The sequence below is a fragment of the Netta rufina genome (assembly GCF_964035555.1).
Source record: "Netta rufina genome assembly, chromosome: 23".
Lineage (NCBI taxonomy): Eukaryota > Metazoa > Chordata > Aves > Anseriformes > Anatidae > Netta > Netta rufina.
Genome location: NC_140147.1, coordinates 2,482,560 through 2,503,229, shown reverse-complemented (window position 1 = coordinate 2,503,229; position 20,670 = coordinate 2,482,560). Strand labels below are relative to the sequence as shown.

General features: G+C 45.9%; 3 protein-coding genes across 4 annotated transcripts; all 3 read left to right on the top strand.

Moving 5' to 3' along the window:
• The first annotated feature begins 14 nt into the window (after positions 1–14).
• On the top strand, positions 15–6,996 carry MRPS15 (mitochondrial ribosomal protein S15). Its single transcript, XM_084300758.1, has 8 exons — positions 15–149; positions 1,563–1,625; positions 1,877–1,952; positions 2,793–2,841; positions 3,632–3,716; positions 4,680–4,738; positions 5,889–6,080; positions 6,812–6,996. Exons 1-8 carry the CDS (start codon positions 65–67, stop codon positions 6,929–6,931), a joined length of 729 nt encoding a protein of 242 aa, XP_084156884.1. The 5' UTR covers positions 15–64; the 3' UTR covers positions 6,932–6,996.
• Positions 6,997–7,886: 890 nt separating this feature from the next.
• Positions 7,887–19,000, top strand: OSCP1 (organic solute carrier partner 1; the record flags this gene model as incomplete). Of its 2 annotated transcripts, XM_084300551.1 has the most annotated exons (11): positions 7,887–7,998; positions 9,791–9,820; positions 13,348–13,502; positions 14,233–14,400; positions 14,953–15,033; positions 15,654–15,757; positions 16,121–16,249; positions 16,800–16,869; positions 17,420–17,559; positions 18,271–18,334; positions 18,877–19,000. In XM_084300551.1, the coding sequence occupies 11 exons, from the start codon at positions 7,887–7,889 to the stop codon at positions 18,991–18,993; spliced, it is 1,170 nt and encodes a 389-aa protein (XP_084156677.1). In that variant the 3' UTR covers positions 18,994–19,000. The 2 variants fall into 2 exon arrangements, with proteins under 2 accessions (XP_084156677.1, XP_084156676.1); XM_084300550.1 differs by lacking the exon at positions 9,791–9,820.
• Positions 19,001–19,709: 709 nt separating this feature from the next.
• On the top strand, positions 19,710–20,153 carry LSM10 (LSM10, U7 small nuclear RNA associated). Its single transcript, XM_084300467.1, has one exon. The coding sequence runs from the start codon at positions 19,763–19,765 to the stop codon at positions 20,132–20,134; it is 372 nt and encodes a 123-aa protein (XP_084156593.1). The 5' UTR covers positions 19,710–19,762; the 3' UTR covers positions 20,135–20,153.
• The last annotated feature ends 517 nt before the right edge of the window (positions 20,154–20,670 follow it).

Below are 20,670 nucleotides of genomic sequence, written 5' to 3'. Positions count from 1 at the left end.
ATCGCTGGGCGGCGGCGACGCCTGGGCAAGATGGCGGCGCCCAGGGCGGCGGGGCCCTGAGGAGATGGGGGCGATGGCGGCGCTGGGCCGCGGCCTGGCGGGGGCGGCCTCCGCCGTCCTGGGGGGCGGCCGTCGAGGGGCAGCGGCCGGTGAGGGGTCGTGGGGGTGCGGGGCGGCCCGGGGAGGGAGCCGGGAGAGGGGGAGAAGGGGAGGGAGCGGAGGGGAGGGTGGAAAGGTGAGGGGGGCTCGGGGCGGGCAGCAGCCTGAGGGGGGGTCCTGGCGGGGATGGGGGAGCTCCCGCGGGGCTGAGGTGGGCCTCAAGGGACAGAGGGGGCCCCTGGGGGGCAGAGGTGGCCATAAAGTGGGAGAGGTGGCCCCCAAGGTGGTAGGGGTGGCCCCCCGGGGGTCGTGGGGCTGGGTGGCCCCGGGGAGGGGACAGGGGCTGGGGGTGCTGCGGGGGAGGTGGGGAGGGCCTGGGGGGGCCGCAAGGCGTGAGGGGGACGGGGGTGGGCAGTGTGGGGTGGGTGTGGGGCTGGCAGTGGGGTGAGTGGGGCTGGGCGGCCCCCTGTGTGCTGGGGCTGGGGTGGGCAGGGGGTGGGTGAGGGGTTTTGGGGCTCAAAGGGGAGGTGGGCAGGGGGCTGAGGGCTGGGGACGGCCTGCGGGGCTGCTCTGAGCACCTCGGGGCTGTGTTGAAGTAGCTAAGGTGGTTCTGACACCAAGGGTCCAAGCCCCAACACCAAGGGTCCCTCGGGCACAGCACGCCTGTGTGCACAGAACGGGCCCTGAGCTGATCCAGGGCGCAGGTCACAGCTCCAGCGTTGTCTCTGTGCGTGCTGCTACGGCACAGGCCACACGAGAGGGCTGACTGAGCCGTGGAGAGATCTGCCCTGCGCTGAGCACGTGTCCTGCGAGCCAGGGCTCAGGTCTGGTGCCTCCCAGCTGCGGAGTTTCGCTAGCTTGCTGCTCAGCAAACTCCATTTGTAGGCAGCACTGGCGAAGCCTGTACTTGAAAGAATGCTTGAATAATCTCAAGCAGGTGTTGATACCAACATCAAAGCCTAGAAAGGGCAGTTGTAAGAGTTCTTTCTAGTCTTGGAACTCAGGATACTGATGAATATCCTTATCTGTACCAAGGTGTGCCGGTCAAAGGTTTTGCTGCACCTCTCTGCCACTGGCATAGTTCAGAGCAGCCCATCTAACTTGCACGTGAAATTATTTGCATTAAATAATCAATTTGAATCCTTTAAATGAACACAGTTCAGCTGGAGAACCTTGCATTCTGTTTAGCAGCAGGCCAGGCGCTTGTGATCTCTTCCTGCTAGCCCTGTTCTTTTTTTCATTTGAGTTGGCTTCACCCGTTTGTTTTAGCACCAGTGTGAGGACCGCACTGAAACTGTTCCATGCTCCCTGTGGGACAAAAGACCTAAGTTGGTTACAAATCATCTTGGAGTCTACATACTCTGACCAGTTTTCTAGTACAGGCTGGGCAGTGTTTAATGAGTACGTAGGTAGAAAAGTGCAAACAATCTAATAGATCTTTGTGTTTTTTTTTTTTCATCAAGTTTGCAGTGCCTTTATTCAGCCAGCAAGATGTTACGCCAGACCTGTGAGAAGAAAGATAAGAGGTACGTCAGGATTGGTGGGAGAAAGTGGCAAAATTTTACTGTTGATGCTATTGGAGTTGTACCCTAATGCAGCAAGAAGAGGGGGTATTTGGGGAAATTTGCATCTTTTTCACTTTAAAGATGCAGATGTACACTGCTTGTGAGAAGAGAGGGAAACGTAATCCCTGCTGCAGGAATTTGCATCTCTGCAGCTTGAGGGGTGATTACAAAGGTGAGGGAGCCAGACTTACTGCCTTATCTTTCCCTTGTAGACATCCCCAGCCATTTGGATGATCTTCCTCCAACAATGATGAAGAAAGAGTATGCCAATGTCCCGATAATAAATAGGTATGATACAGCAAAAAGGCACGGCTAATCTCTTGAGAGCTTTGTAGCTTAGATTCATATAACCGCCATCTATGGAACATGTCAGCTGCTCAATAATGAATGTTCTGTGGTCACAGCTACGCAATTAAAAAAAAAATAACAAAATTGCAAGCCACCACTGTTTGTGACTGTGTTAGGTTTCTGTTTAATTAATGTAAGATGCACTGAGCATGTTTCTCAGAAGTGCTGTTTGTCCACATCTTTTGTGGACTTTGTCTACATCCGTAGAAAAAGAAATAATCTTGACGTGATAAAAATAATCTTCTTAGAAATAATCTATGCCTGTCTCGAAAACAGGTGTTAAAGAGTCTACAATTAAACAACTCAAAATGAGAGGCTACTTCTGATATCTGGGCCTGGAGTTCTGCATTTTTATGCTTTGATTCCAGAACTCTTCATGTGTGGTGCATGGACAGCCCCCAGTGGCGTAACTGAGACTTTCACAAGTCTTTGAAGGAGCAGGTCTTAGAAGTAATTATTTTGTCCTTGGCTACTTACCTGGTGGTTAACCTTTAGCACGCAGTTTGCAGGCATTGTTGTTTTTGGAACTTCAGCGTGATTTGAAATAATTCATACAGTGCTTCCTGTGGAAACTTGATGCTTCTGTGATTTTCAGCCACTATTTTTCTTTGGAATACAGAAATAGCTCGTGGCTGACAGGTTTAGGAGGGGGGGAGAGTCACTGTAAACCTGCAGAATAAATTTGAGGGAAGTTAATGTGTTCTGAAAACCTAGCTTCATTCCTGTTGTTAAATATACCTGGTTTCTAAGCTTATAAACCAATCTGCAATCTCCTTACAGCGTTGATGACGTAGTGAAAAGATTATTGTCGCTGGAAATGGCAAGCCAGGTTAGTGTCATTTTACATGCATAAAAACTAGATGGTTTGTCAAACCATCATGTTTATGTAACTTACCTATATTATTAAATGCCCTACATTTACTCTTGTTTTAAGTGTTGCTTGGTGGATGCAGATCTGGGGATATTAAATACATGAGGATGATAAGTCTTGCATGCTCTTAAAATTTATTATGGAGTTGTCTTTATGATAATAATTGCATATTAAAATTGGGTAATAAAGTATTCCATGAGCACAGGAGGAGATGCAGCTGTGTTGCGTTATTGCTGGCGGTTGGGCTGTATTACAGAAGTAGTACGCTGGGCAGCAGGTGTTCTTCAAATGACTTTTATTTTTTGTATGCCCAGAAAACAAGTAAGCAAAGCAGAACAGCATCACAAAGATCTTGCTGTTTCTGGATGCCTACCACCTAAGCTTAAAAAGATGCAAAAAGTGAAGGCTGCTGCCATGTGAGACCAGCTTTGGTTCTGTTTCTGCTGCTCATGAGGGTGTCAGGACCTCTTCACCAGCCTTCTTTTGTAATTTTGGGAAGAAGGATGTGCCTGGACTCTTAGCAGAAAACAGAATCACTGTTGTTGAGATCTTTTGTGCTCCTTCCTTGGTGTACTCTGAGCACTATCCTATGTGCAGTACGTCCCTTTTTTGCAGCACTACTTACACCTTTTGCAATGGACATCAAGTAAAGCTACAAAGCCTTTATCTGGGCATTTGGGAAGAGATGTGGGGTGTCTCAGACCTGCAGTGTTCCTCAGAAAGTGACAAGTTCTTTTCTTGTCCACAGAAGGAGAAAATGAAGATAAAGACACAGCAGCTGGTGGAGAAGGTCAGGAGGTCTCCAGATGACAATGGCTCCTTTGAGGTGCAAAGTAAGTTAAAAGAAGCAGAAGGATATTGTTGGCAGATGATAGTTCACTTTGCCTTTATTCAGCTATTCCCACCCTATCACTTCAAGTTTCCTGTATCAGCTAGGAAAATCTCTTCCAGGAGAGCACCTGAGAGGCAGGTAGCCTGCAGGATGCGCTGGGGTGCTTACAAGAGATTTGCTGAGGAAGGCTCAGCTCACTTATGGTGAAAGAAATGTGAAATACCAGAAATGTAGGGGCACAATTGGCTCTGTTCCAGTTAAATTTATTACAAGTGTCTGCAAGGATAGTTTCCAAATCACTACTTGATATCCACTCTCTAAAGGCCGCATGTGCATTATTCTGCTTCAAATGCTTAAGTGACATGAACCATTGCACAGCATCCATTACCAGAATGAAATGCTAGATTCAGCCTTGGAAGCCAAATTTCCTTGTGCATAGGCAAGTTCTGCCTGAAGCACGGTGTAGGGATAGTGCAGAGATGAAGGCCGTACTGCCATTGACCAGAATGTTCTCTGCTATCATTAATAAAGGCCTTCAGTTTCTCAGGCTGCCACCAGCACCATTTCCAAAATCGAAAACCTTGAAAGCTGGATGCAGCTGTTAGGAAAAGCTCTTAAACTGTGTCTGTTCCTCCAAAACTTAAACCAAGGGAGATGAAATTAATGTAAATTCACCAGTAATTCAGCAAAGCAAGAGGCCTTACAAATAAATTCATGTGATCAGCTGTTAAAATATTAACCTCTAATCAGGCAGCTTGATAATAGTAATAGTAATGCTTGGGTTAATGTAGGTTATATTTTGTGTTTTGTTTACCATTTACTGTGCAATAATATTTGCTGTGGTGCAGTGGGTACACATAAGAACAGCAGTCTGCAACTGGCAATTTGAAGGAAACGTAAATGACGCCATCTCACCCTGGAAAGCTTCTGCTCTCTCATGGCTTCTTATGTCTGTCCTTTATAGCTGCTATATTGACTGCCAAGATACGCACTTATGAGGAGCATCTTCAGAGACATCCCAAGGTAACTGTCAGTGATCTGAGCCCGTGCATGCGAGACAACAGCTGTTCAGGTTGTTTTCTGAGTTGAGAACAAAGGGATTTTGATTCTGGGGATTAGGGCTTTGCTAAGATGGTTTATAAAATAGCAGTAACTGTTCCTTGTTGTCAGTCTGGGAAACTGCTGGCTCAGTCACAGCTATGTTCTCACCCACTGAAATGTGGAATGTGTTTTATTTTTGTTACTGGATTGTTGGGAATGCCTGAGCAGATACAGTTCAATGCAGTTTAGCTAAATTTGGTTTTGCTGCAGATACAGTTCCGTTGCTTAGTGTTCAACATAACTAGTGTGATCACTTCAGCTGTATTCTCCATCTGCTCTGCCTTTAGCACAGTTCTGTCCACTAAATATTTTTAATGTCATAACGACCATTTCCCTATCTAAAGCTGCTTGGGTTCAAGTCCAAACTGAAAACATCACAACTGTATGTTTCTGAAAAAGATCTACTGAAGATTCTGAATGTAGTGGAAAAGGTGGGAAGTGGATTAATCAATCGTGTTTGAAAAAAGTTCATAAGTATTACCTAATCATAAAAGTTCGAAGAGTAAAACAGAACAGAATTCAGTTTAAAGAACGCAGAAATTGTGCCAAATGTACAGCAGAAAAGACCTTTTGAAATTACTTGGCTCAAGCCTGGTTTTAGACAAATTGCTTGTAAAGGGTAGAGCGATTTCTTCCATGAGATTGCCCTGGACGGTATGGATCAAGCTATGCATATTCTCTTCCAAAGAACAATTCAAACTGTGAAATAGAGCCAAGTCAGATTTTATCTTTACATTTAAATTCTGGAAAGGCAAAAATAAATAGTTCCAGAAATAACACGGAAGCATACGTTTCAGAGGGGAAGCAGAGTTTTTAGCTGGTAGACTTTCTCCCACAATCTTTGCCTCCAAGTCTTTGCAGCTTGGAAGAAGCAATTTCAGTGCAAAGTAAATTAAGTCTTCACAGATCTTCTAGTAGTGATCTAATGTTCTTATGGTATCTGCTGAGAAAAATTGTTCTAAGATACTGTCCTTAACCTGATTGTTTCCTTTTAGCCATAATTTGGTCTAAGTACTTTATTGGAATGGAAGTACAATCTTTTGCAATCTAGTGAACATTAAGTCCTTTACAGGATAAAAGTAACCGTCGTCTCATGCTGATGGCCATGGATCGCCGGAAGAAACTACTTGCATATCTTCGCCGTGTCCGCTACGATGCCTTTGAAAACACCTGCAAGCAGCTGAATATCCAGTATGCGCTACCCCCTGCCTACTCCCGACGGGTCACCAAGCGCTGGGTTGTTAAGAAGGCATTTTGTATCAAGGTATGGAGCAAACCAGGGCAAAAGCTATGTAACTGGAGTAGGAAAAAATCTCTTCATAGGGGTCACAATTAAGACAGAAAGGGCTGATACATAAGAGTCCTTTAAATCTGTGTTTTGAATTTGAGGAGATGATGATAGCAGTAGAACAAAACAAGCTTGACAAAACAAAAACAACACAAAAGGCACTTAGGCCATGGGCAGTGAAGCGTGTACTGACTGAGGGTGTACTGTGGTTAAGAACTTCAGGTTGAGCTGCTAGTTTGCTCAGAAATGCATGATTCTAAACAGCTTTTCTTCCAAGCCTGGTGTGGGGAACTAATGTGTAAGACTATTAAGTTTGATGGCAATTTTAGAACAGAAATGTGGGTATGGCCACTGGCTCCTCTCATTTGCTCTAAATGTATTGCGGTAACTGACCAGAATCAAAGCTAGACAATGCTCAGTCTATAAATATTAAATCTCAATCCAATTAAATTATAAGTAAAAGACTGGATAGCTATAACTGAATATCAGAGAGTGGTACCCTAGAACATAGGCTGCTTGGAGTCCTGGAGGAAGAAAGGGCAAGGAGCTGATTTCACTGAAATACTTTGTGTGCCTTCTGGCCTCCGCTGCAGGAACTCATCAGATCCATGCTGTGTCGCAATGAGCAGCAGCGGCAGAACGGTTGTAATCAGCAGCAGACAGCTTTGTCTTTCCCCTTCTCTCACCTGCTTATGCTCCTCCTGCAGGTTTTTCAGGAGGCGCAGAAGCTGAAAGCACCAGAAAGGCTAAAGAAGAGGAGAGAGTGGCAAGCAAAAGCCAGAGCTGCAAAAGAGAAGCAGGCGCAGAGCGAAGGGACGGCTGTGTAGCTGCACACTGGGTTTGTGATACAGCCAGTCTCTCCAAAAATAAACAGCTACCAAAAGGCTTGTCGACTTTGCTTAAGTGCATGTGTGATCTGCGCCGTGTGAGTACCCAAAAAAGTGCAGTAAGCGATTTAAGTGTTTTAGAAGTTTAAGACTGCTTCCTTGGACCGTGTCCTGAGCAGCCTGTGCTGTGCTGAGAGGAGCGCTGGGGGCTTTATCAGCATGCCTTTGGCAGGGAAAGGCAGTGATGTCTTCAAGTGAAAGCACCTTTGAGTAGTGTCTGTCTCCTCTCATTACCCGGTGAGCCTGCAGAATTGCGCTGTCAAACAGCATTGGAGCAGCTGCTCGGCAGAATTCAGCAGGGGATTCACTACATGTAATGGAAATGAGAGGAGAGAATGAGGAGAAATGCGGCTTATTTGGAAATAAAGCAGCCCTGACACTGACTCAAAAACCCATTCCTCCTCACAATCAAATGCAGGTTGACTCTGAACTCTACAGCTGTAGAAACCATACTAACAATCAAGTCTGGCATTTCCCAGCTGACTCGGGTATTTGCGTTCATTCTTCGGTAGCCATCCCTCAGCATCACTCAGAAACTCAGTGATGTTATATCAAAAACGCCATTGATGGTTATTAAACTAAATAATTATGAGTAAAGTGGCGCCCGCTGGCAGAGTTCAATAGAAGAATAGAGAGTTCCCCTCAGCTGTCGCATGGACGCGTGCCGGGGATGCCTGCGTGCTGAACCGAGGCAAGATGATTTTTAATCCTGTCACAAAGGCTTAAATTTGGCGAGGAAATGCCTCCAATTAATCAGTTATTACAATTTAATTAGTTTTTAAGCCGCGGTATCGCGCTGTGGCGGGGGGGACATGCCAACACGGCGCCACGCCATTGGCCCGGCCGTTGCCTGGCGGCGGCGGCGGCGGCTGTGGGGGGGGGGGGGGCGGGCGCCATGTCGGGCCGGGCGCTGCCGCTGCTGTTCCTCAACCTGGGCGGCGAGATGCTCTACATCCTGGACCAGCGGCTCCGTGCCCAGAGCATCCCCGGAGAGAAGGCCCGCAAAGGTGAGCCGGGGCTGGGATCGGGGGGTGTCGGCACTGCGGAGACCCCATCTGGGCCCTCCCGTGCCCGGCTTTGTGAGGATGGGGCTGTGAGGGGCGGTGTGTGAGGGGATCCCCAAGGATCCTAGGGTCATTAGGGTCGAAAAAGTGCTCCCAAATCATCTGACTCAACCATCACCTTACTGCCAATGTCACCCCCTGCCCCTGTCCCCCAGCACCACGTCCAACCTCTCCCTGAACACCCCCAGGGACGGGGACTCCACCACCTCCCTGGGCAACCCGTCCCAACGCCTGAGCGCTCTTGCTGAGGAGAAATGTCTCCTCATTTCCAGCCTGAACCTCCCCTGGCACAACTCGAGGCCGTTCCCTCTGCTTCTGGCGCAGTTCCCTGTGAGCAGAGGCCGCCCCCAGCTCCCCACCCCTTCCTTCCAGGCAGTTGCAGAGAGCAATGAGCTCTGCCCTGAGCCTCCCCTTCTCCAGCCCAAACACCCCCAGTTCCCTCAGCAGCTCCTCACAGGACTTGTGCTCCAGGCCCTTCACCAGCATCACAGCCCTGCTCTGGACACACTCCAGAAGAGGCCGGGTGCTGGAGGTAATCAGCAAGGAGCCACCCTGCTGCAGGTGGAGCATTGCCCAGGGCTTTGCAGGCTTCTCCCGAAGTACCATTGCTTTCAGTGCTCCAGCAAAGAGATCTGTGGTTCCTTAATAGTGTGCAGACGTGCAGTCAGTTTTTTGGTAATGATTCTCTTAATAATACAGGAATTAATGCAGATATACTTGCCGTGATGTTACTGGAAGGATGCTTGAAAAGTAATAGAACATCGCAGTGCCTGCCACTGAAAGAAGCCCTGGGGAAGTGGTTTCCTTACAAGTTTCGTTGCTCTGCCACAAGAATGGGTCCTGTGTGGTTTTCTTCTCTTAAAATAAAGCTGTTTGAGTTAAACAACTTCCATGAAGTTTCTGTAGTAATGACTGCTTGTAGGTATGACTGAAGCTGGTTTGTGAAATGCACGCAGATGCTACAGGAACTGGAACAGATTTCAATAGCTCTGCACTTGTGTTGCACGTTAGTGCTGCAGACGTGCTTTTGGAATTGCAGTAACTCAGGATCTGAGCTTCTCAACCCAGGTCCTGAAATGTTTCAGGACAACCAGATTTCTTTGCAACCAGAATAAGAACAACTAAGCAATACTAAACATTTCCTTACAGCAATGTAATTTTTAATTATTCATATTTGTCTTTGGTAATCTGCCATGAGTTAACTTCCCTGCTGCTGTTTGTGCAGTTCTCTGTTTACAGCTTTAACTACATTTAGTAATGTATAGTGGAATATCTGAGCGGTTGAATTAGATCTGTACCAGTTTATCCACGCATGTATTTTTGTCTTTCTAAAAAATCGGGCTTTAATTTTACTGAGATGTGGTGCGGTCTTCACTGAGGTGTTGTTGCTTAAAACTGTTCACTGAAATATTGTTCCTTTATAAGTGCAAAAAAACAGCTGGAAAAAAATCCAAGCTAAATGCAAAACATGCGAAGTTTCAATCAAGGGTAAAATTTTAGCTCCATTGAGGCAACAGGGATTTTTCCAAGGGGAGGGCAAGGTTCCACCTTTTGTGTATTAATTGAAAGTGAAAGATGTCAAGTAACAGAAGAGTTCTTTCTTGTTAAGCACTGATTGCTGGTGAGAAAAATCGAAGTCCATTAGTTAGACTCTTTTTTTCTTTATTTATTTTATTCTTGAAGCTCTTGTTCTTACTTCTTGAACTGATGTTTTTGTTTTGTATGCTTCGTGTAGATGAATGGACAGATGTGGACAGGAAACGAGGTACTGTAACCTTCTAGCTGCATGCAGTAGACGAACACCACTACATGCACACATGAGGCTCGTTGTACGTGAACACACTGTATGCTGTTCCTGCAGCCCTCTAGTGATGGTGTCAAGGTTGAATAATATTTTTCACCTGTTAAAAAAAAAAGAACTTTAACTATAGATCTTAGAAAAACAGGCAGTATCTCAAAATCCAGTAGCTTCAAAAGTAGCCTCTCTGTTAATTTAATCAAAGCAATACCTATAAATAGTCCATAACTTTTTCTCATAGTGCTCTTTCTAACCAGAATGATGTTTGGATTTTGCTAACATCTAGCAACGCAAGCATATAATTACATGAGCATTGTGATTTATTTTTTTTCTGCTTAAAGGCAGGAATATTAGATACACTGCATTTCTCTGTGATAACTTCTAATTTACTGTTCAGGGTTTTGATGAGTGAACTCCAGACGTTTCCTTGATGGGTGAACTCCAGGAGAGATTTTAGGCATTTCCATCCTAGCTGCTTATCCACCCCTGCTAATGGTTTGCCACCCTTGCAGCAGAGTGATCACAAAGGAGCGGGTTCACACACTCCAGACAAACTCACCTTGACTTACATTATCACTGAAGGTGGGTTTGAGCTGAGGTTTTGCAGTGGAAGGTGAGTGTGATTTCTTCCTGGGCTCTGCCTTGAAATGGCAGCCTCCAGAACAGGGGTATGGTAAGTAGCTGGATGAGAAAATAAATCTCTTAAACTATCACTTTTTTTCTCTTAAACTATCACTTTTTTTTCTGCTAGGTGAACATAAGTAGAACTTCCAGTGTCTCTTTAAGCAGCCCTTTTTTAAGAGAGATCAGCGTTATGATTTCTGTTTTTCAAAATAAGTCATTTGTAGGTTTTGAATGTTTACCAATGTGATACCCTGGAGTTTGCTGCTTTTTTTTTGCTACCATTAGGTGCTGTTTCCAATAATTAGTTTTCCCAGCATTTAACATCTCAGAAGCATAAAAGATTCCACATTTCCCCTCTCTTTTATCACACCCTAAATGGAGATAAGTTTTATAAAATCCTACTTCATCATATTCAGATGGTAAAGGCACAGACACAGATCTTGTGTTGACCAGTCAACTTCTCCTTGTGAGAGAAGACAATTTGTGAGTGCTGCTCTTAGGATGATCCCTTAAAAGTTACCAAAAAGCAACCACCAGAGTCTGCTGCTGCTGATAAAGCCAGATGACTAGGTTTGCCTGCCTTTGACTTTATGAACTTGTAACGTTCCCTTCGCTGCCTTGAGTGTACTTGGAGAAGCATGAGCACAACCAAACGGAAAGTCTCATGTCATGCATATGAGCCGTGTTACGTTACAGCGCTAGGTGTTGAAATGTGTATGTCACCGGTGACATGACACATGCAGGCCAAAACCACCGTAAATCCTCAGCTTCTCTTTTGTCATCGCATTGTCTTCACTTGGTTTCCCTCTCCCCATCCCAGTTGATGAAACCTCTCTCTGCTAATCTGCTTTTATGCTATGTTGCTTGGCGTGCCATTATCCCTGAGCTAACACCCCTTTCTTTGTTATTTTCCATTGTGAGAATGGTGTAAGTATGTTCTTAGGGACTACCTGGGCTCTAAGATCTTTGCTCTGTCATTATCAAATGTACCTTGTGAGATTTGGCCTTTACCTTGATTTTTTTTTTTAATGTTTTTCTCAGTTCTTTTAATAACCAATACAGGAGGTTTTAATTTCAGACAGTATTTTATGTAAGGCTTGGTGTGTGGTTAACGTAGATCTTCTGATTTCATTGTGAATATCTACTGTCTGCATACAGTGGTATTGTCTCTGACAGCTTTGGTTATTAGAGGCTCTCCTAAGATGGAGGAGAAGCCTTTGTACAGACAACACATGTGGACAACTTAAAAATATCTTTTGTGATAACAGTGTCAGGCAAAAGTTCTTATTTTTGTCACAACTGATTACTTGCAAAATGCAATTTATGCTAAAACGCTGTGTTTGATTTTCTCCACTGAAAAAAGTGAGGATTTTTGCCTAAGACTGCAAGTAGGGATTGCCTTATGGCCAGTTTATTTGAAAAGGGTGGAAGAGGAGAGATTTTTTTTTTCCATTTGTAGTTAGGTGTATTTGTAATCCGTGCTGCTCCGAAGCTGAGCTGAGGTGAGGCCCGTCTGTATTGGTTGGAGTACTTAAAACAGGGTGAGCTGTGTTACGTTACAGTGCAAGGGATGCTGAAACGCGTACCCCACCACAACACGTGCAGGAGAAAACCTGTCAGCATCAGCTTTAAACAAGGGAAGAGAATCGCTTCAGAAGGCACTCGCCTTCCAGAAAACAGCTGCCAGCGTCAAAGTGCTCAGCATCTATTACACACCTAGCAACATTCCCCAGACATTAATCATCTAAGAAAGGATGAAGTGACTGGAACATCAACTTTTCTTTTTTTTTTTTTTCCCCTTCCCTTGAGATTTTTCTAATCTATAAGAATTAGCTCTCATTACAAGCTTCAGTAACAGTCATCTGCTTAGGGAAATTCATGCTTGTACAATTATCCCTGTGAATTGAAATTGATATATTTTTTCAACATTTTTTACTAGGAAAAAAATGTTTATTTATGATAACTCTGTATCAGGTGTATGATAAAAGTATCAAATCCAGCAGGAAAGCAAAGGTGTCTGCTTGAATCACTCCAAAGACATTTTCTATCTTCTTTGCATTAAAAGTTTGTTAACCAGAGCGTAGCCCTTTTATATTCAGCATTCCTGGTCTCCAGATATACTCAAGTTAAGTTATATAACAATTCCTTGCCTAAAATTAACACTTAAAAATGAAGCACTGGTCAGGAAGTTTAGAGTTCTGACCCTTTGGATTGTTCTAATATCCTCAGATGTTACTGTGCTAAGAGCCCTGGATGGCCTTGCCACAGATCCCACTGTTATAAATGCTTCCTTAAATACTTGTCAGTCCTAATCCGTTTCACACAAGTACTTCAAGGAGCTTTGAATCAGTCAGGAGCTTCTATTTAGAAGGAAAAAATAGTGTCAAAGGCTAAAAAGAGAACCGATAGCTATGGTTTGTTTATAAAATAAAAAATAAAAAAATGCAGACTGATGCAAAACAGTCTTCTTAGGAAGCAGAACTGTAACTTTTATAGATAATACATGCCAGATCAGCCTGTAAACAGAATTATTTTAAAAGGGGAAGGTGCTAGCCACTGCTGCAAAAACAAGGCAACAAGACCAGCGTTATTCCCATTGGAAAACAAGGTTTGTTGTCTGCAGCTCAAACACAGTTCTGCCTCTGGGGACAGCCAGCAGGAACATGCTGCTTGCTGAGACCAATACAGCATTGAGAAAAATGTCAAAATGACGAAGTGATCTTCCTTGCTTTTCCTTTTGTGGCTATGTACGTGGTTTTCACAGGTAAGCGTTCTGTGAGCCCTCACAGCTGTCAGTGTCCACAGCGTGGAATGATTTAGCCGAGTGCTGTGTTTGGGAAGCGAACAACCGAGGCTCTCTGTCTTTACAGTTATGAATGACATCATCACAACCATGTTCAATAAAAAATTTATGGAAGAGCTGTTTAAACCACAGGAACTCTACTCCAAGAAGGCTCTGAGAACGGTGTATGACCGGCTAGCTCATGCTTCAATCATGAGGCTGAACCAGGCAAGCATGGATAAGGTAAAAAGGCAATCTGTCTGGTCCTGACTCTGCTGCACTTTAATGCTGCTCTTTGCAAGTTACTCTAATTCTGAAGCATTTTGTAACAAACCTCTTTGCATTTGTTTTCTTTGTAAAAATGGCTCTAAGCCAATAAAAGTTTGGAGAAACCCATGGTAGTACCTGATAATTCATCACCTTAAGCAGAAATACTTGGTTTTGAGTTTAATTAAAGTTTAAGAGGTTCAGGAAGCCTTCTTTATAAGAATGTTTATGTATATATATATTTATATATTTATATATATATATATTAATGTTTATATATATATATATATATAAAAGCCTATACATATGTTGTATAAATATATTTTTATATATATATATATATATTTCTGTATTGATGCTCGCTGTTTTGCAGTTGCAGGTATAAGAATTTTTACCTGCCAACAGTATATCCAGTGGTCAATTTTCTGGAAAATAATAATAATAATTATAGGAACTTGACTACCTGTGAGACCTCTACCCTGGTGTCAATGTTGAAATTGTCAGTAGTCTGAGAGGCCAACAGGAGGGATGACAATGTGATTTTAGAAGTCTTATTTTTGTAGGAAACAAAGCTGAAATGGTTCTCCTTACCTGCAGGCAGGTGCTAAAAGAAAAAAAAAGTGTCTAAAACCCACATGAAATTATCTAAGTGATGTTGCCGTCTGTGTTGTGATGGAACCCAAATTTCTCTCTTGTTGTTTTGCAGCTGTATGACCTTATGACTATGGCTTTCAAATACCAAGTCCTGCTGTGTCCTCGGCCCAAAGACATTCTGCTGGTCACGTTCAATCACCTGGATGCAATCAAGGATTTCATTCGTGATTCCCCTGGCATTCTGAACCAGGTGGATGAAACTTTCCGACAGCTGATCGAAGTAAGAATCCCTAGAAAAATGGTGGAACACGGCTTTGTTTGAAGTTTCTTTTTCCTCTTTCAAGCTGATCTTAGAGACTAAATACTGCATCAGGAAGAGGCACATCAAGTGTGGAGCTTGATGGGTTCTTAGCCTCAGAGAACTTTTGCTCATGTAACTGCTGTAATTCTTTGTACAAAGAAGAGGAGTATCCCTGTGAAAGGGAACTCTTTCCTTAAAATGGTGAAAGTTCCGGGAGGTCATGAAATGGTTCCCAGGGACTTTCTGGAGATGGAGATGTTTACAACACAAGTTTCTTATGCTTGCCCCCTTTAAATCAGTACTAATTCAGCCTGATCGAAGTCTCCACTGACTTCAGCAGAAATTAAATCAGGTTCTTAGTCCCTGATAAGAAGTATTGATACTGATCAGCAGCCCTCCATATTTAATTTCCTCTTCCTCTGCCACACATGTACTAGCCTTGGCCAGCAGTATTCTGGTAGGCTTGTTTCCACCTTTAACTTGATGGGGCATGGTACTCTTACAAAGCTTACTGTGTTTTTTCTTTTTCAGGTGTACGGCGGTCTGTCTGCAGGTGAATTTCAGCTGATCAGGCAAACACTCCTCCTTTTTTTTCAGGACATGCATATAAGGGTAAGAATCCAGTGTAACTAGACAGTAAGCACAGAAGGAAGGTTGACTGTGGTTAGAATATGAACGTATCATGTTAGAAGTTCATGATAAAAAGTTGGGTTTTGTTACTCATGCATTTTAGTCATCTTGATGTGCTTGTCTTCAAAATTTAACAAGCTGAGCACGTCTACTACAGTAACACCAAATAATTCTAAAATATTCTGGAAAAAAATTACCCCTGATTACCTGTTTATTTCAGATGTGACTATATAGAGTAATTCCTGATTCAGGTTTTCATTAGTTTCAAGTTTCACAAATCTGACAGAATATCTGCTAGTAGATAAATAGGTTTTTATTTTAGTAGAAGCTTGATATGAGACTGAGAACCTCAAGCTTGAGGCTGTGGGCCTTGATGTTCTGTAAATAAATTGATCATACTCAAGTGCATAAAGAGTGCACTTTTTTTTTTTTTTTGATGTTTCATCAGTGTGCCCATCCTCTGTATCAGAGTGTTTATGTACATCAAAATCTCTAGGAAACCGATCCTAATCTAAGCAGGAAGGCTGCAAGGTCAGACTTCAGAGAACTCAGATCAGAAGATATTTAACTGATTTTCTAGAGGACGGGATATTCTTTTGCAGGTCTCTATCTTTCTGAAGGATAAAGTGCAAAACTCTAACGGTCGCTTTGTGCTGCCAATCTCAGGCCCTGTTCCATGGGGTACAGAAGTTCCAGGACTCATCAGGTGAATTCTGAACCCCTGCTTATACTGTTTGCAGTGCCTTGCATGTATGGCTGCTCAGAAAGAACACTCAGTCCCAGAGGTCTGATGGGCATCATGCTTAGAATGTCACTCATGTGGATAGCTGAACCTCCAGTAAGTGTCATTTATACAGCAAGATTTGGGTTTAAGTCACCCAGCAATGAAATACTGAACGTGTTTCTGACATTTCCTGCTCCAGTAAATCAGCTGTTAGTCATTTATCCTCTAAAATAGGCACGTACCAGCATACAGAATGGTGTTACTTGTACAGTAAGCAAAGGAAGTCAGTACTAAAAATAAGTAATAGAAGTATTAAGTATGTTTCAATAATGGCTTGTTTTTAAGGATGTATAATCGGAACGGAGATGAAGTTAAAAGAACCGAGTTCACCACTGATGGAAATTACATTACTCCACAAAGGGAGGGGTCTTTTGATCTCTATGGAGACAGAGTCCTCAAACTTGGAACAAATATGTAAGTCGTTTTTGTCCTACATAGAAACATGAAGTAAACAGTGATGATTATGGATTTGTTCAGAAGCACATCTTTGGTCTTGTTTGTTTATTTCTGCCTCTTTGGCTGTTATCAGCTTGACTGCTTTACAAAGCTATTACCCGATACAAAACGTGTGTGGATAAATGTATTCAAAGGAGCTGTGGAAAAGAGCAAAAATTTGATTAATGTCTACAGCAGAGCTGAGTAAAGAGTGTTTTCATCTGGTACTGCATATTCTGTGAAATGTAATTTAAATTTAACAGCATTCGAGAAATCCTTTTTTTCCTTTACATTTGACTTAGATAATTTTTCCATTCTCAGAATAAGAGACAGTAACGTTCTTTCATACAGTTTTCTCACTTACATGTTTTAATGCCACAATACTCTATAAAACTGACCTGTAACTTCTCATTTCTGTAATTTATAGTTTTCAGAAAAATATTCTGAAATAAATTTAGGTCCTGTGCTGCTCCCTTCTATTTCTGTATCACAGACAAGTAACAGGTTTCCCTCGTGTTTTTCTCTGTAGGTACAGTGTTAGTCGGCAAGTAGAGACGCACATGTCAGGATCATCCAAAAACTTGGCATCCCATGCGAAGGTTAGTGTCCTTCTGATTCTGTCACTGGTTAAATTCGTGACCTCGGCAGCAGTCTGTGCTATCTTCTCTTTTGCTCGCCTTCTTTCTCAAGTAAACAATAACTATCTTTTCAGTCTACACTTACAGGATAACTTCAGGGGAACCTGTTTACTTGTTCCTCTCTAGGCCTCAGCAGTTCTCCCTGGCCCCTTTTGAACTAGGCCGTGAGAATGTTTTCCTAAAGAATTTTACGCACAGGCTTATGCAGTGGTGTACTGAAATGCTGCTTCCTATTTTAATTTCTTCCAAAAACAGGAAGCCGATTTGATTTCTCAGCTATCCAATTTAGCTGGAAAGCTATCTTGTCCTAGGTTTGTATATTCAAGGAAACATTTTAAATATATAACTGATATTTATGACTTATCTATGCGATCTGTAACACTAACAATACAGAAATGTATTGTTAGTGTATGTATGACACTCTGAAGAACACTTTTGTAATACCAGAACAGACAAATGCTTTTAGTTTTCCTGATATTCTGACCGCTGAACCCATTTTTGTTTTCTGCAGGAGAATGTGGCCCCTAACCCTCTTGCTAAAGAAGAGCTGAACTTTTTGGCCAGGCTGTTAGGAGGTCTGGATATCAAGAAAACTGGTGGCAGCGAGACAGGATTTCGACTGAATTTATTCACAACAGACGAGGAGGAAGAGTATGCTCAAGCTGTTTTTCATCTGGGGTTTGTGATTTAGTGCCATGTGGACAGTCCTGGAGACTGAGGCTGGCCCTTGACAGCTTCAGGGACAGCATACCAATCTTCTCACTATTTTCTTATCCTGGTCCAGATAGTCCCTGCAGGAAAAAAAGAGGCACAGTTTGTCCGGCCATTTTTAAGACTGTCAGGAAGGAGAGAGTGATTTGTTACTAGTGCATCTCCTTTAAAGCAGGGTCTTGTGCTCCCTTCTCATGAGAAAGTCAGTCACCAGTAGGTGACAATCTGGTCTTAGGTTCCATCCCACAGAACAGACACATCCCTTCAGCCCCTTTAGCTCTCCTCTCCCCCAGATGCTCATTTCAGAGATAAGTTATGTGTCTGAACTGATTGCAGGTGATGAGTCTAATGGGCTCGAACGCTGCAGCCACTTCCTGGCAGGGAGCATAAGGGTAGTGAGAGTTCTGTTACGTGGTTCCTGCAGAATGTGTTTGTCTGCTTTTATCCCCAACTACAGAGACAGTCCCACTGTTCTACAGTTAGCATAAAAAACCCAAAGCAGGGATAGGTTTCAAAACTGGGATCAGTATATGCATGTGCTTAGCAGAAGTAGGAACGCTGTCTAAACTTTACATCTATAGGAGCCTCATTACTCTGTTTATCCCTTGTGTGTCATCGTGGGGTTAAGCACTCTTCATATTTTTAATCAAGACAGGCAGCACTGACCAGACCAGAGGAGTTATCTTACAAGGTTGTTAACATAGAAGCCACTCAGGTACGTACAGCGCATTTCACATTTTTGACTCTACTCATCCCCTCCTTGCTAATTACTTTTACCTATCATAGTAACTTTATAGAAATACTTTTATTATTTATTTTGGTTAAGCGTATAAATCAGTGACGGCAGTATTTTCTGCTAACCCTGTGCATTTACTAATTGGGGTTGTTTAGTCTGGAGGAGGCTCAGGGGAGACTTTGTTGCCCTCTGCAACTCCCTGAAAGGAAGGGGTGGGGAGCTGGGGGCGGCCTCTGCTCACAGGGAACTGTGCCAGGAGCAGAGGGAACGGCCTCGAGTTGTGCCAGGGGAGGTTCAGGCTGGAAATGAGGAGACATTTCTCCTCAGCAAGAGCGCTCAGGCGTTGGGACGGGTTGCCCAGGGAGGTGGGGGAGTCCCCGTCCCTGGGGGTGTTCAGGGAGAGGTTGGACGTGGTGCTGGGGGACAGGGGCAGGGGGTAGGGGGCGGTTGGAGCGGGTGATGTTGGGAGGGCTTCTCCAACCCTAACGAGCGAGCAGTTCCCGACCCGTGTCCCCACGCAGGACCCGGGGCTCCGTGCGGAGCTGGCCCGCATCGCGGGCGAGCTGGAGGTGGCGGAGCCGAGCCCGGCGAGCTCGGGGAAAGGCGAGGACCTGCTGGCGCTGATGGACGGGCTGTGAGCCCCCGGCATTAAAGGCTCTCTCCCTCCACAGCCTGCCTCCGAGCCACGCTGCGGGGCGGGGACGGGGCTGGGGCTGCGCCTTCCTGCGGGGGGGACACGGGGGGGGGACGAGGGAGGGACGGAGGGGAGGGAAGGAGGAAGAGGAGGAGGAGGAGGAGGAGGCACCGAGCGCCGGGGGGGGCGCACGAGGAGCGGGAGCGACCGGGGGCGGCGTGGGGGTGAGTGGGGGGGAGGAGAGGGGAGAAGGGGGTGTGCGAGTGGGAACGGGGAGTGGGGGGTATAAGGGGACACGGGGGGAAGAGGGGAAAGGGGAGAGGGGGAAGGGGGTGGGTGGGAAGGGAAAGGGGGCACGGGGGGTGCTAGTGGGAGGGGGTACGGGGAACTGGAGTGGGAACAGGGCATGGGGGGCTCGAGGGGAAGGAGGTGGGAGGGGGGCGAGTGGGAAAAGGGGCATGGGGTGCAAGTTGGGGGGGGTACAGGGGGACTGGAGTGGGAAGTGGGGGTGTGCGTGGCTGGTGGGAGATGGGCAGCGTGCGGGTGGGTGTGCAAGGGGAGGAGGCGGTGAGCACCCACGTGTGCAAGGGGTGGTGTGCACGTGGGTCATGGGAGAGGGTGCAGGTAGCGTGCAAGGGTTGTGTGTGCACGAGTGTGCGAGGCGAGGAGGGTGACTTGAACCCGTGCTGGGGGCGTGAGGTGGGCGCCCTGTCTCAGAGCCCTCAGGTGCCGGCGGGGCGCAGCGCGGCGTCTCCCTGCCCCTCAGCCGCGCCATGGAGGTGAGCCACTCGGTGAAGGAGCGCACCATCGCCGAGAACAGCCTGGTCATCCTGCTGCAGGGCCTGCACGGCCACGTCACCACCGTGGACCTGCGCGACGAGAGCACGGCCACGGGGCGCGTCACCAACGTGGACGCCTTCATGAACATGCGGCTGGCCCAGGTCACCTTCACCGACCGGCGGGGGGCCGAGTCCCACCTGGACGAGCTCTTCGTCACCGGCAGGAACGTGCGCTACGTGCACATCCCCGAGCAGGTGGACATCAGGGCCACCATCGAGCGGCAGCTGCAGCTCATCCACCGCGTCCGCTACTTCGGCGGCCGCGACAAGGGGCGCAGGGAGTTCCCCCGCGCCAAGCACAAGTGAGCGCCGGGCTGCCACGGACACGGGGACATACGGGGGACATAGGGGGGACACGGGGACCGTGGGGTGTGAAGTTTTGTGGTGGTTAACTGCTAACTGGGACGTGTGGCTGTGTAATTAGTGTTTGTGTAATTAGTGATCGATGCACTGCGCCTCGGTGGGCCCCAGCCCCCAAACAAAGCCCTTCTGGCCCCGAGGCCCGGCTCTGGGCTGCAAATTGGGGGCGCCCCTACCCCCGGGGGGCTTCGCCTGCGGCCTGGCCCCGGGGTAGGCCCGAGCCAGGCGCTAAGGCCGCGGGGTTGCCATGGCAACGGGCGGCAGCGTGGAAGCCCCGCCTCCCCGCCAATCGCAGCGCGCTCCCGGCTCCCACGTGACCTCCACCCCTTCGCCAGCCAGCCTTTGATGCGAGCGGAGCCAATCGGCTGCGGGAGTCACCGCGCTTCAACCAATCAGCGTCCACTCCCCAACCAATCCCACCCCGCCGCCCTCCATCCCCTCCCATCCCCACCTGCCAATCACACCTCTCCTCCAATCCCCAC